General features: G+C 34.9%; 1 protein-coding gene and 1 non-coding gene across 2 annotated transcripts in view; one reads left to right on the top strand and one right to left on the bottom strand.

Annotated features, from left to right (window-relative positions):
* Positions 1-12,868, top strand: part of COL24A1 (collagen type XXIV alpha 1 chain) — a 354,783-nt gene that overhangs the window by 254,825 nt on the left and 87,090 nt on the right. Inside the window, exons 39-42 of the mRNA XM_063105785.1 lie at positions 3,280-3,333; positions 3,539-3,592; positions 4,403-4,459; positions 8,952-9,005. Coding sequence (XP_062961855.1) covers positions 3,280-3,333; positions 3,539-3,592; positions 4,403-4,459; positions 8,952-9,005 — 219 coding nt within the window. The remainder of the gene's footprint in view (positions 1-3,279; positions 3,334-3,538; positions 3,593-4,402; positions 4,460-8,951; positions 9,006-12,868) is intronic.
* LOC134385298 (U6 spliceosomal RNA) lies at positions 7,120-7,226 on the bottom strand. Its single transcript, XR_010024291.1, has one exon. It is a non-coding gene; the product is annotated as a U6 spliceosomal RNA (small nuclear RNA).

The raw sequence follows: 12,868 nt of genomic DNA, 5'->3' as shown, positions 1-12,868 counted from the left end.
CTGCCTTTATCCAAGGAACTGGTATTCTGCAGAGCTGTGAAACCTGGAAGGCCTCCTTGGGGTAAACAGTGAATTTCCCAGCTCGGTGAATAGGATGGTTTCTTATAAGTCAGGTTCTTATGGGCAAAGAAGAAAAATAACTTGTTTCCTCTCTGTATTCCTGACCTATGTAAAAAATAGTCTTGCCAAATGTCAACATTTCTCAAGCACCTGTCCTTGGGCTTCAGCTTTCCTCTCTCCATAATTTTTCTCTGGACTGCTGTTACCAGATGGCAGATCCAGGCTCTTGGACAAGCTAGGGAGGAGAACCTTTCATGGGACTGAGAGAAAGAAAAGAAAGAGGGACAGACTGATGGAACATTTAGACAATACGACTTTATTACAAAACAAAAATATGCGCAGAAGCATGCACAAGCATCCCACGCAAGTGGGGAGCTACCCCCCGGATTCTTAAGGGGAGGGTTTATATGTTGTTCTGGGATGGGGGTGTTTCTCTTAACTTAGGGGAGGAATATTTGGCTGTGGGGAAGGATCTAGGGTAATTAAGGTGTAATATGCAGATGTAATTTTGCATCAGCTTCCCGTCATGCATCCCTGAGTTTCTGGTTTCTGGTCCTGCACAGTGAAGTCACTTTCCCCTTAACTTTGTCCTTTCCAGTCTAACCTCATGGATGAAAGGTGGTCTGCAGTTTTGTTCCTCCTGGTGTAATACTTTTCTTTAAGAAATAGGCTTTATTTTTGTAGCAGTTTTTGGTTTACAGAAAAATTGAGCAGGAAGTACAGACAGTTTACATACTCTCTCCACACATAGTTTCTATTATTAACATCTTACATTAAAGTTGTGCATTTGTTACAATTATGAATCAAAATTGATACATTATCGTTGATCAAAGTTTTCACCAGTTTTCCCTCTTTGTGTTGTAAAGTTCTGTGTGTTTGCCAAACACATAATGTATGTGTTCAACATGACAGTATCATACGGAATAGTTTCGCTGCCCTAAAAATCCTCCGTGCTCCACCATCTCATCCCTCCTCTCCCTCCCTTCTCCCCTGAAACCCTGGCAACCAATTTTTTTTTTTTTTCATTGCCTCAAACATTTATCATTTCTTTATTGGGAAGGGTTTTTTTTTTAAGCAGATTATTTTTGGTGTTTATGTATCTTTTCTAAGTATGTTGCATTATAGTCAGAGAATGTGATTTATTTGATTTCTGCTTTGAGGAACTTTATTAAAAGTTTCTTTGAGGCCTGTTATATACTCAACTATGTCAAAAGACTGTACCTTCTTGTGTGTGTGTGTGTGTGTGTGTGTGTGTGTGTGTGTGTGTGTGTGTGTGTGTGTGTGTGGAGTACACTGTTCTATGTACTTCTGTTGCATCAAGCTTGTTAACTGAGTTACTCTAATCCTTATAGCTCTTTCACAGTTTTTTTTCTATTTGATTCACTGGTTTGTGAAAGAGGTTACTGAGGTCTCCCTGTCAATGTTAACTTCTTCCCACTTATTTTTGGGGGTTACATATTTTGAAGATATATTCTTAGGTACATTAAGGTTCATGTCCCATATTTACTTTACGAATTGCACATTTTATTCCTTGTTGTAATGGCTCCTACCTATCCATCCTAAGAGTCAGCCAGCAACCTTTAGCACTGCCTGCCTTTCTGGCCATGGTTCCAACACTCACTCATTTATCCTTTAGGCAGATGTTGCAGCTGTTAGATACCTAGCACAAGTAGGGTACATAGGAAGACCTTCTGACTCCTTTCCCTAGTTAGTCAACCAGACCCTATTCTACCTCTTTAATCTCTTGATTTCAGAGTTTGAAACTTTTTTGAGACCATTTGCACATCTGCAACAATTTTCTTCTTCTTCTTTCTTTTTTTTGTTTTTTGTTTGTTTTTGTTTCTTTTTGGGTGGATGGCCTGTACAGAGATCAAACCCTCAACCTTGTTATCAGCACCACGCTTTAACAAACTGAGCTAACTGGCTAGCCCTGCCAGTTTTCTTCTTTGCAGTTTTCAGCACCAGTTTCCTATCTCAAACCATAAAATTTTAGTCCACTGATGATGTTTACTTGTTTTTCTGTGTTGTTATTACAAATAAATAACTTTCTTTTCTCTCTCTCTCCTCCTCTTTCTCTCTTTCTCTTTGGATGGCACTAGTGAAACAAACATATGTCACTTAGCCATCTTGATCCAATATGCACTAGCTTTTCTAGAGTGCTGTAACAACTTTTCTTATGTTATTTTCATTTAGTAGCATGAACTGAGTAATTACATTCTAGTCTAAATTATTCATCTGGGCAATGGCTGACTTCTTATTAATTTTTTAAAATTGGTTTTGTACAATTTTTTTTCAGACTGAAACTTGATCTTTAGAATGAGTCTAAATTTAATGATCAGTGGTTAATAACTGCAGTGTGAACATTTTTAGAGCTGGGACTTTAATGAAGTCATCAAATACAGTTAAGCAAAATGACCAGTTGGGAAATACTCTACATGCGGGATCAAGAGACCTGGTTCTAGTGCATGGTTAGTGTGATATTTGGCAAGTCGCATACCTATTCTCTCTCCTCATCTCCTACTTGTTTCGAGACTCACATAGGAGAATTGAAGTGGGAACTTTTTGGTAATATGAAAGATAGGACATTTTTAGCATCATTACTTTTGCTTTTTTCAGTTGTCTGAGTCATCTTTTCAGTAGGTTAAGGGCGTTTACTGATTGGCCTTTAATTTCTGTGGTCTCCTCTCTGTAACATATTGATAATAAGAGTAATCATAGGGTGATTATCACACATAAGTTGTCAGTCATTTCTATCTTAACAACTCTGACCAGGACTGAAATCATATTCATCAAAGTAACCGAAACTGTCAATGAGTATGGAGTTCTTCCAGGTCCCATAGTGACAATATCAAAAACTCTCCTACTTTACTCTCTAATATTTAGTGACTCACATCCACCACAAATTTTGACAAACTACATTTCCAAGAATTTGCTAGGACCAACAGGATTCTGACAGCTGAAAGTATTTCTTTTAATATGATTAAGGATTATTATACTAAAAGTAAACCAAAGAGACATTTTTTGTGGGACTTTTGTGGTTCAGAAGAAAAATAAAGATAAAAGTTGGGATGTTGTTTTTGTTGTCCCATTTCAGACTAGGTAAAACTTTGAATCATGAAAAATCTAAAGGTAACAATTTAAATAATAGGAAAACAAGTATAATGATTTAAATAGTTGTCTATTTTCTCTCTCACTAATATTTGCTTTTTTTTTTTTTAGGGATATTTAGGATTGATGGGACCTAATGGAGAGCCAGGAATTCCAGGTTATAGGGTAAGTATTTCTAATTGAAATATATATATATATATTTAAATCTTTAATCTATAAATCTTTCTATCATATTTAGTCCTCATCCCCCTATAGAGAAAATCTTCTTTTTCATTTCAGAGTAGTACAATATCTAAGCATGAGCTTGGTGGCATTAGGTAGAGCATGTACAAATGATACAGGAAATGTCTACTTGCTTGTCCTTTTGTAGGGCCATCAAGGTCAACCAGGACTCTCTGGGTTGCCAGGACCTAAAGGAGAAAAGGTATGTTTATACTGACTTTTTAATCCTAAAGTTAAACGTTGAAATCATGAATTCTTTCTGAAAGAATGCATGGAAACATTTTTAAGGAATAAAAGAAGCACTTTTCAAGTTGGAAATTTTGCAAATTCTAGAAGAAAAGAATAGATTTCAAGGAGCTTAAAATTTAAATAAATTATTAAAATATCCTCCGTGGATTGTTTCAATATTGAAGAGAAATAATATATATGAAAGTGCTTTAAAATCTATAGAGCTTTGTAGAAATAAAATTAATTACTTATTGAAAGAGATCGTAAGACTCTAGATTAAATGACTAATTATAGTACATTTATATTAAAATTTTTGATGAGTTGAGAATAACTACAACAGTACTCTTGGTATATAATAATATCATTGAGTTTGGGTTTTTTTGTTTTTGTTTTTTTTTTGGTTTGGTTTTTGTTTTTTGGGTTTTTTTTGGCAGCTGGCACATACAGGGATCAAACCCTGGACCTTGGTGTTATCAGCACAGTGCTCTAATGAACTGAACTAACCAGCCAGCCAATAATATCATTGAAAACTTGACACTTTGATAAAATTCCTAAGCTCCTTCTTATGTAATTAAAGGAGATTGACACTTCCAAGAAGAACCACATACTAATTATAATTGTGTATAAAATATCATATGCTTAGTTTCTTAGGTTAAAGTTTTCCACTAAAAAGGAAAAAAGCAAGTCGTATATTTTCAAACATATTAGAAAATAATAAGCTGTGTATTTTAAAAGGTTATTTTATTATTTTTTCTTTGTTTGCAAATCATTATGTTTATTTTAGGGTTACCCAGGAGAAGATAGCACAGTCCTAGGACCACCTGGGCCTCGAGGTGAACCAGTAGGTCTTTTTCTAAAATCATTTTGATGCTCCAAGATAAAATGCAACTACTATAGCAGATACACAACACCAATCACATCTTTTCAAAGAATTTTATTTTGTATTTTATCACATGGTCTGATAGGACAGCAGTTTTTTTGGTTGTAAAGCCTAAATAATATGAAAGTCTTAGAAATGAAAAATATGCAGGTCAAGATTCTTAGCATAATATATAGGCTTAATACAATACCTTCCCAAATCTAACTTTCACCATTGAATGCATGGTAACAACCATTTGCAGCGATTGTTTAAAAGCTTTATATAATCTAGACATTTTCAGACAGATTTTTTTTTAATTATTAAATTCAAGATTATTTCTAAAGCATTAAAAAAACTGACCCGTATACTTTTTATAGTAGTTTACACACACTTAAAGTGATTTTAAAATACTTCTAACCAGTTATTAGAATCAATAACCTTTATTTTTTATTTTTATTTATTTATTTATATATATTATTTTATTTTATTTTATCAATATAAAATGTAGTTGATTTTCATGTCCTTTACCGAATCCTTCCTCCACCCTCCCTCTCCCCAATCCATCAATATCATATCTGTTCGCTTGTCTTAACAAGTTCAAGGAGTTGTGATTGTTGTGGCTTCTTCTCCACCCCACCATTTGTCTGTGTATTTATTTATTTATTTTCAGCTCCCACAGATAAGTGAGAACATGTGGTATGTCTCTTTCTATGCTTAACTTATTTCACTTAATGTAATTTTTCCTAAGTCCATCCATGTTGCTGCGAATGGCAGTATTTCATTCGTTTTTATAGCAGAGTAGTCTTCCATTGTGTAGACATACCACAGTTTCCTTATCCACTCATCAGATTATGGACATTTGGGTTGGTTCCAACTCTTGGCTATTGTAAATAGAGCTGCAATAAACATTGGAGTAGAGGTATCCCTTCGGCTTGATTATTTCCATTCCTCTGGGTATATTCCCAACAGTGGAATAGCTGGGTCATATGGTAGATCTATCTGCAATTGTTTGAAGAAACTCCATACCATTTTGCATAAAGGCTGCACCATTTTGCAGCCCCACCAACAGTGTAGGAGGTTTCCTTTTTCTCTGCAACCTTGTCAGCATATATCATTCTCAGTCTTTTGAATATTTGCTTAACTGGAGTGAGATGGTATCTCAGTGTGGTTTTGATTTGCATTTCTCAAATGCTGAGTGATGTTGAGCATTTTTTCATGTGTCTGTTGGCCATTTGTATACCTTCCTTTGAGAAATGCATATTCAGCTCCTTTGCCCATTTTTTAATTGGGTTACTTGCTTTTTGCTGTAAAGTTATTTGAGTTCCTTGTATATTCAGGATGTTAATCCTTTGTCAGATATATATGTTGAAAATATTTTCTCCCACTCTGTTGGTTGTCTTTTCACTCTGTTAATTGTTTCTTTTGCTGTGCAGAAGCTTTTTAGTTTTATATAATCCCATTTGTTTATTTTTCCTTTGTTTGCCTGTGCTTTTGGGGTCATATTTATGAAGTCTGTACCCAATTCTACTTCCTGGAGTGTTTCCCCTATGTTTCCTTTAAGGTGTTCTATTGTTTCACTTTTGATAGTATGGACATTTTCACAATGTTAATTCTTCCAATCCAAGAGCATGGATATATTTCCATCTTCTTGTGTCCTCTTTAATTTCTCTCAACAGTCATTTGTAGTTCTCTTTATAGAGATTTTTCACATCCCTGGTTAACTTTATTCCTAAGTATTTTATTTTTTTGGTGGTATTGTAAATGGGCAAACTTTCTTGATTTCTTTTTCTGCGTGTTCATTATTGGAGATTAGAAATGCTACTGATTTTTGTGTGTTGATTTTGTATCCTGCAACTTTGCTGAAATCATTTATCAACTCCAAGAGTTTTTTTGTAGAGGCTTTAGGCTGTTTGATACATAGGATCATGTCATCTGTAAACAGGGACAGTTTGACTTCATCTTTTCCAATCTGGATGTCCTTTATTTCCTTCTCTTCTCTGATTGCTCTGGCTAGTACTTCCAACACTGTGTTGAATAGGGGTGGTGAGAGTGGGCATCCTTGTCTAGTTCCTGTTCTTAAAGGAAAAGCTTTCAGCTTTTCCCCATTCAGGATGATATTGGCAGTGGATTTGTCATATATGGCTTTAATTATGTTGAGATACTTTCCCTCTATACCTAACTTGTAGAGAGTCTTTATCATGGATGAATGTTGAATTTTGTCAAATGCCTTTTCAGCATCTATAGAGATGATCATATGGTCTTTGTCTTTGCTTTTATTAACGTGGTGTATCGCATTTATTGATTTGCTTATGTCAAACCAACCTTGCATCCCTGGGATGAATCCCACTTGATCATAGTGTATAATTTTGTGTATGTGTTGCTGTATTCTGTTAGCTAGTATTTTATTGAGGATTTTTGCATCTATATTCATCAAGGATATTGGCCTGTATTTTTCTTTTTTTGTTGTATCTTTGTCTGGTTTTGGTAATCAGGGTGATGTTTGCTTCGTAGAATGAGTTTGGAAGAATGGCCTCTGTTTCAATCTTTTGGAATAGTTTGTAGAGAATTGGTATCAATTTCTATTTAAAGGTTTGGTAGAATTCTGCAATGAACCCATCTGGTCCTGGGCTTTTCTTTATTGGAAAAATATGGAACGCTTCATGAATTTGTGTGTCATCCTTGCACAGGGACCATGCTAATCTTCTCTGTATCCTTCCAATTTTAGTATACGTGCTGCTGAAGTGAGCACGAATCAATAACCTTTAAAACTTTCTGATCAATAGTCTTCTAATTAAGAATTTTAAGGGCTAACTGTAACAATGGTCTTTGAACATTAGCTATTGTAGCTTTGATTATCTGAATAACTGCCTCTGTGTCTAAAGAACATATATAAATTAAGCAAGTAAAATAAAAATGCTTAGTTCACAGAAATAAATGTAATTGTTATATTTTCCACTTTTCACCTAGTATCATATAGGATAAAAGAATTGTAAGGTGGCACAAGGATCGAAATATGTAGTCACTCCTGATATTTTGATCTGGCTCTTTGAAGATGGTTGAAAGTTATGCTTTGTTTTAGAAATAGACAGAAAAGATTCTAGAATTTTTCTGATTAAATCAAGCCATCTCATATAGAAGCAAATTTCTCTATATGAATATGTAGTTGTCTTTATCAAATGTATTCTAGTCTTTCTAAACCACTAAGAGAGGGCAATATATGGGAATAATACAAAAATGTAGAAGCAAACAAAAAAAAATTGGCAAATGAAGTATAGTAGTGCTTGTTTTTCCCAGATTTGGGTATGCCTGGATCAAAGAATGTCACCTGAAATATAATAAGTATGTTAAAAGTTTGACATAACAATGGTCGTTTTATCCAGTAGATGTGAGACAGGCATGAAACTTAAGCCAGGAATATCCTAAATAATTAAAGCAGAGTCAGAGACTATTGCCTTTACCTTATGTCTATTAACTTTATCCACACAGGAATAAGTTAAAATTTATCAATTAAGGCTCCATGATAAATTCTGTGGTTTTGCCAACTAATTTCAATTCAAGTTTCTGTTCAAAAAGGTCAGTATATGATTACTAATGTTTCAAGTGCATCTTATAGTAGGTAATTTGAATAGTTTATCATATCAAAGACTTTTTATTAGAAACGTTTAGAAAAAGTTAAGTCTGAGTTTATTAAGTTAGTTTCTGCCTTAAGCATTAGAGTTAGTAAGTACAATTTTATAAGTTAATTTATGCCTTGAGGATTAAAATTTTAAGGATTAATGAACAAATGATAGAATTGCTGATGAAGAAGGTAAAGTAGAATTAACTATTAAATACTTTTTAAAAGGTCATTTAAATATAATCTTATATAATTAATGGAGTTTGAGTAAGTGGCTGAACAATCCTGCTTAAATCTTTTTTCATCATTTTTTTTTTTTTTTTTTTTTTTGACCGGTAAGGGGATCGCAACCCTCGGCATGGTGTGGTCTGCACCACGCTCAGCCAGTGAGCACACTGGCCATCCCTATACAGGATCCGAACCCGCAGCCTCAGCGCTACCAGCGCCGCACTCTCCCGAGTGAGCCATGGAGCCAGCCCTTCATTTTAATATTAAATATTTTGGCATTATTTGTAACACATTGTACTCATCTAAAAATTCATATTCTTAAATTGGACTTCATTTCTTCAATATTTTTTCTAGCAGAATCATTAAGAGATTCTCTTTATAGAATTCAGTGCTTAGCATATTTTGATGTTGTTCTTGATGTCATTGAAACTCAATCTTCTGAAATTATTTAGTGGAATTGAACAAATTATCATACAATTGGTTTTATATTTTTGGCAAAAGAATAAAACACTAGAAAAAGAGAGAAAGAATAAATAAGAAAGAGTAAAACACACTAATTGTATCATCATCCACATTAACAAATACTTAGATGCAACTGTGAAGTTGATTGTTTTTGTGTGGTCTCTGTAGGGTCCAGTGGGGGAGCAAGGAGAGAGAGGACAGCCTGGACCAGAGGGATACAAGGTAATTACTGCAAGGCGTACACCTTGCTTTTAAATTCGAGTAGGGTTCTCTGTGGGTCTGCTCAGTTTCAGATGAAAACAAGCATATTGAGATACGAGTGTACTTCAGAAAGTTCGTGGAAAAATGCAATTAAAAGATAGTGTAAATCTTTCCATGAACTTTTTCAGGACCTCTCATAATTAGTAGTGTCTTATGTTTTGGATCCCAGGTCTTCCTACTTTCTGTTTCTTTTCCTAGAATCATCTTTGTCTCTTCCCATTGCTCCTTTTTTCTCGCCGTTCAGATCTCAGCTGAAATATTACCTCCTGAGAGGCCTTCTCTAACTGCCCTATCTAAAATAGAGTTATAGCCATCACTTTGTACCATATTTCCTGATTTTTTTCATGCCAGTGCTGTATTATCACTTTTTTATACATTTTTGCTTGTTCGTTTATTGTCTGTCTCCCTCCACCAAAATGTAAGAATCATAAGAATAAGAATCTTATCTCTCTTTTTCATTATTATAGTCCCAATTTCTGGAACACAAAGTTCTTGGTATATAGAAGGAATTCAATGAAGAGCTGTCAAATGGATGGATAAATACCATTACACTATCAAGACTTAAGTCAATTCTTATCCTTTTCCATGGCTTAGAAGGATTTTATAAGACCAACTTCATCAGCTAAAATTATATTAGACTGTCTGTACAGCTTAGTAAGCCTCATTTATTAAAATCACATTTGTGTTGAAGATGTTCTGTATTTCCACCTTATATCTCTTCCGACTATATTTACAATGTCAGTTGCTAAAAAAATGGTCATCTGTTAACTCTCTCTCTATAGTTCCTGTCTTGTTCGTTTGCTCACAACATTCTCTGCCTACTCACATTAAGTAATCTTTATTTCATAAATCCTTTCTTTCCTTTATAATTTAGCTCAAACTCCCTTTTTCCCTGACCCACTCTAATAGTAATTTTGATCTCTACTGTAATCCTTTAATATTATTGCTTATGTAAGTCATTCAACACAATTATTTTACCATCTTCTGTTGCTAATTTTTTTTTTTTTTTGCTAATTGTTTTTTAATATGCAGGTGTCTTAGCTCCCCAAATTGAATATGACTTTTTCTTTCCTGTACAATGTCTAGTTCTGAGCCCTGTACATAATAGGCTTTTAATAATAAATTGATGGGTTCATTGATCCAGTACATTTCTTTCTCAAGGTAAAATTTCTGTGGTCATGCCTGAAATGCAGACTTAGATTAGCCAGGCTGAATGGACAAGCTGGTAGATAGATAACTACCATGAATAAACTGATTTTCTCAAGCTAAAGGAATCTGAAAAATTGACTTTTACTTTTTAAAACTCTTTTTGAAGTAAATCTTGCTCTAAATATTAGCGTGAAATTGTTGTAATGGCCATTTTGTATTTTGCTATTTTCAAAGAAACATTTATTAGAAAGTTATATGTTTTGTATTCAATTTACATAGCATTTAATAAACAAGTATTTCCTAATGCAACAAATCCAGTGTATTTACTTGAAATTAGCTTTTCTTTGAGTTGAGAGCCCACCCCAACTGCTTCTGGCATAATTTGAGAAACTTCTTAAGCTTCTTCAGCTTTTTCTGTGCATGACTTCTTCACACAGTCTCAAGAATATCAGGTCCTTTCATCATCTTCTTTTGGCCTCTACCACCTACAGTATCCTTACTAGCAAATAAGTAGTCAACTATTCAATTGGGAGAAGAAAAGAACCTCTTCATCTGGCTAGCAGAAGAAAAGCCCTGCTTCCATTGTTTTGGACAGTCAGACATTCTTCAGAAACCTTTCACCAGAGGGAAACTTTTCCCTAGGCTCACTATGGAATCTATTTCACCTTCTTCATTCCAAGTATACTCGCGATTTAAGTTTTCAGTTGTGGATGTTTCATGAACTAGTGTTATCCACGTCTTACTTTCTGTCTTATTCCATCTTAAGTCCTCAGGCTTTAGGGGTCATGTTATTATTCATTGATGGTTCTGTTCTAAACAGTCAGCCATCTTGTGCCAGATAGCCACACTAACTTTATTGCTTAGATTCCTCAGTCATGAAATATCCACACTTACCCCTGTCAAATTTTCCCAGACACAGATTTTTCAAAATTGATTATACGTTTTCATGGGGCAAGAGCTGACCATCAGCACCTATGCCCAAGATGTGTTGAGCAAATCAATGCTATCAGCATGTTTGCCACCTCAAAGTGCAATTATTTCCCATGTCCCCTTCCCAACCTCTCCCCAATTCCCTTCTTCCTCCCTTCCCACCCCAGCAATGCTAGGTCTGTTCTTTCCTTTTGCAAGTTCAACATACTACTGTGACCTTTCTTTCCTTCCTTCTTTCTCTCTTAGCTTCCACTTATGAGTGAGGATATGTGATATTTTTCCCTCTGTGCCTGGCTTATTTCACTTAACATAATTTTCTCCAAACTCATCCATGTTGCTTCAAATGGCAGAATTTCATTCTTTTTTGTGGCTGAGTAGTATTCCATTGTATATATACGCCACATTTTCCTTATCCATTCATCTGTCAATGGACATTTAGGTTTGTTCCATATCTTGGCTATTGTAAATAGAGTTGTGATAGACATGGTAGTGCAGGTATCCCTTCAACATGATGATTTACATTCTTTTGGGTATATACCAAGAAGTGAGTTTGCTGGATCATATAGAAATCTGTAGTTGTTTGAGAAACCTCCATACTGTTTTCCATAGTGGGTGTATTAATTTACAGTCCCAGCAACAGAGTAGAAGAGTTCCCTTTTCTCTACATCCTTGTCAGCATTTGTTTTTCTCAGCCTTTTTGCTAGTAGCCAGTCTGACTGGGGTGAGATGATATCTCATTGGCAACCACAGATTTGATTTATACAGGGGAACTATGCTTTATTTAGAGTTAGATTATCCTGTTGTAGCCTCAGGTAATATTTTAAATTGTTTGCATTTCTATATGACTATTATATATACTATGATTTCACTCTGGTAAACTGATGGTTAGCATTACCACCAAGCTTTTCGTGGTGGTGGTAAAATACACATAACATAAAATTTACCATTTTAGCCATTTTAAATAGTATACTTCAGTGACATTTAGTACATTCACATTGTTGTGTATAGCGAAGGAAAAATACGTTTTCCTTCTACCCTCTGAGTTCTTGCTGGAGACCCTACAATAAAAGACAGATTAACAAGAGAAAAGCATACAGATTTATTTAATGTCAGTTTTATGTGACATGGGACCCTTCATAAGGAAATGAAGACTTGAAAAAAATATTTAAACCTGAGCATTTCTATGCTAGGTTTGATGCAGTGTAGAAAATCGTAGAAGAATGTGATAAGACAAAGGTACGAGCTAAGTTTAGTAAACTGGGAGAAACTTAGTAAGGCCTGTTCGTTCAGATTCCTCTCTGTGTCCCTTCGCCTTGGGAGATAAGGATGCTCCTTTTCTCTGGGTGTCGGAAGAGCACCTCTCACATGACAGTTTTATGACCTGCTTTAGGGGAAGGTCAGAAAGTCCTTCCTGCATGTGCCCATTTCTCAAATTTCTTCAGCCTAAAATATTCAGTATGCTTCGTATGTGAACAGCACCACTGTCTAGTTCCAGAACATTTTCATCCCTTCCAAAAGGAAGCCCCACACCCATTAAGCAGTGATTCTCTATTCCCCTCAGCCCCTGAAAACCACTGTTCTTTCTGTGTCTGTGGATTTATATATTTTGGATATTTCATATAAGTAAAATCATATAATGTATAATATATAGCCTTTTGCGTCTGGGTTTTTTTATTTAAATTATGTTTTGAAAGTTCATCCATGTTGTAGAATGTATAAGCATTTCATTCTCTTTTGTGGCCAAA

This window comes from Cynocephalus volans, chromosome 8 (assembly GCF_027409185.1).
Source record: "Cynocephalus volans isolate mCynVol1 chromosome 8, mCynVol1.pri, whole genome shotgun sequence".
Classification (NCBI taxonomy): Eukaryota; Metazoa; Chordata; class Mammalia; order Dermoptera; family Cynocephalidae; genus Cynocephalus; species Cynocephalus volans.
This window is presented reverse-complemented; position numbering and strand designations above follow the sequence as displayed.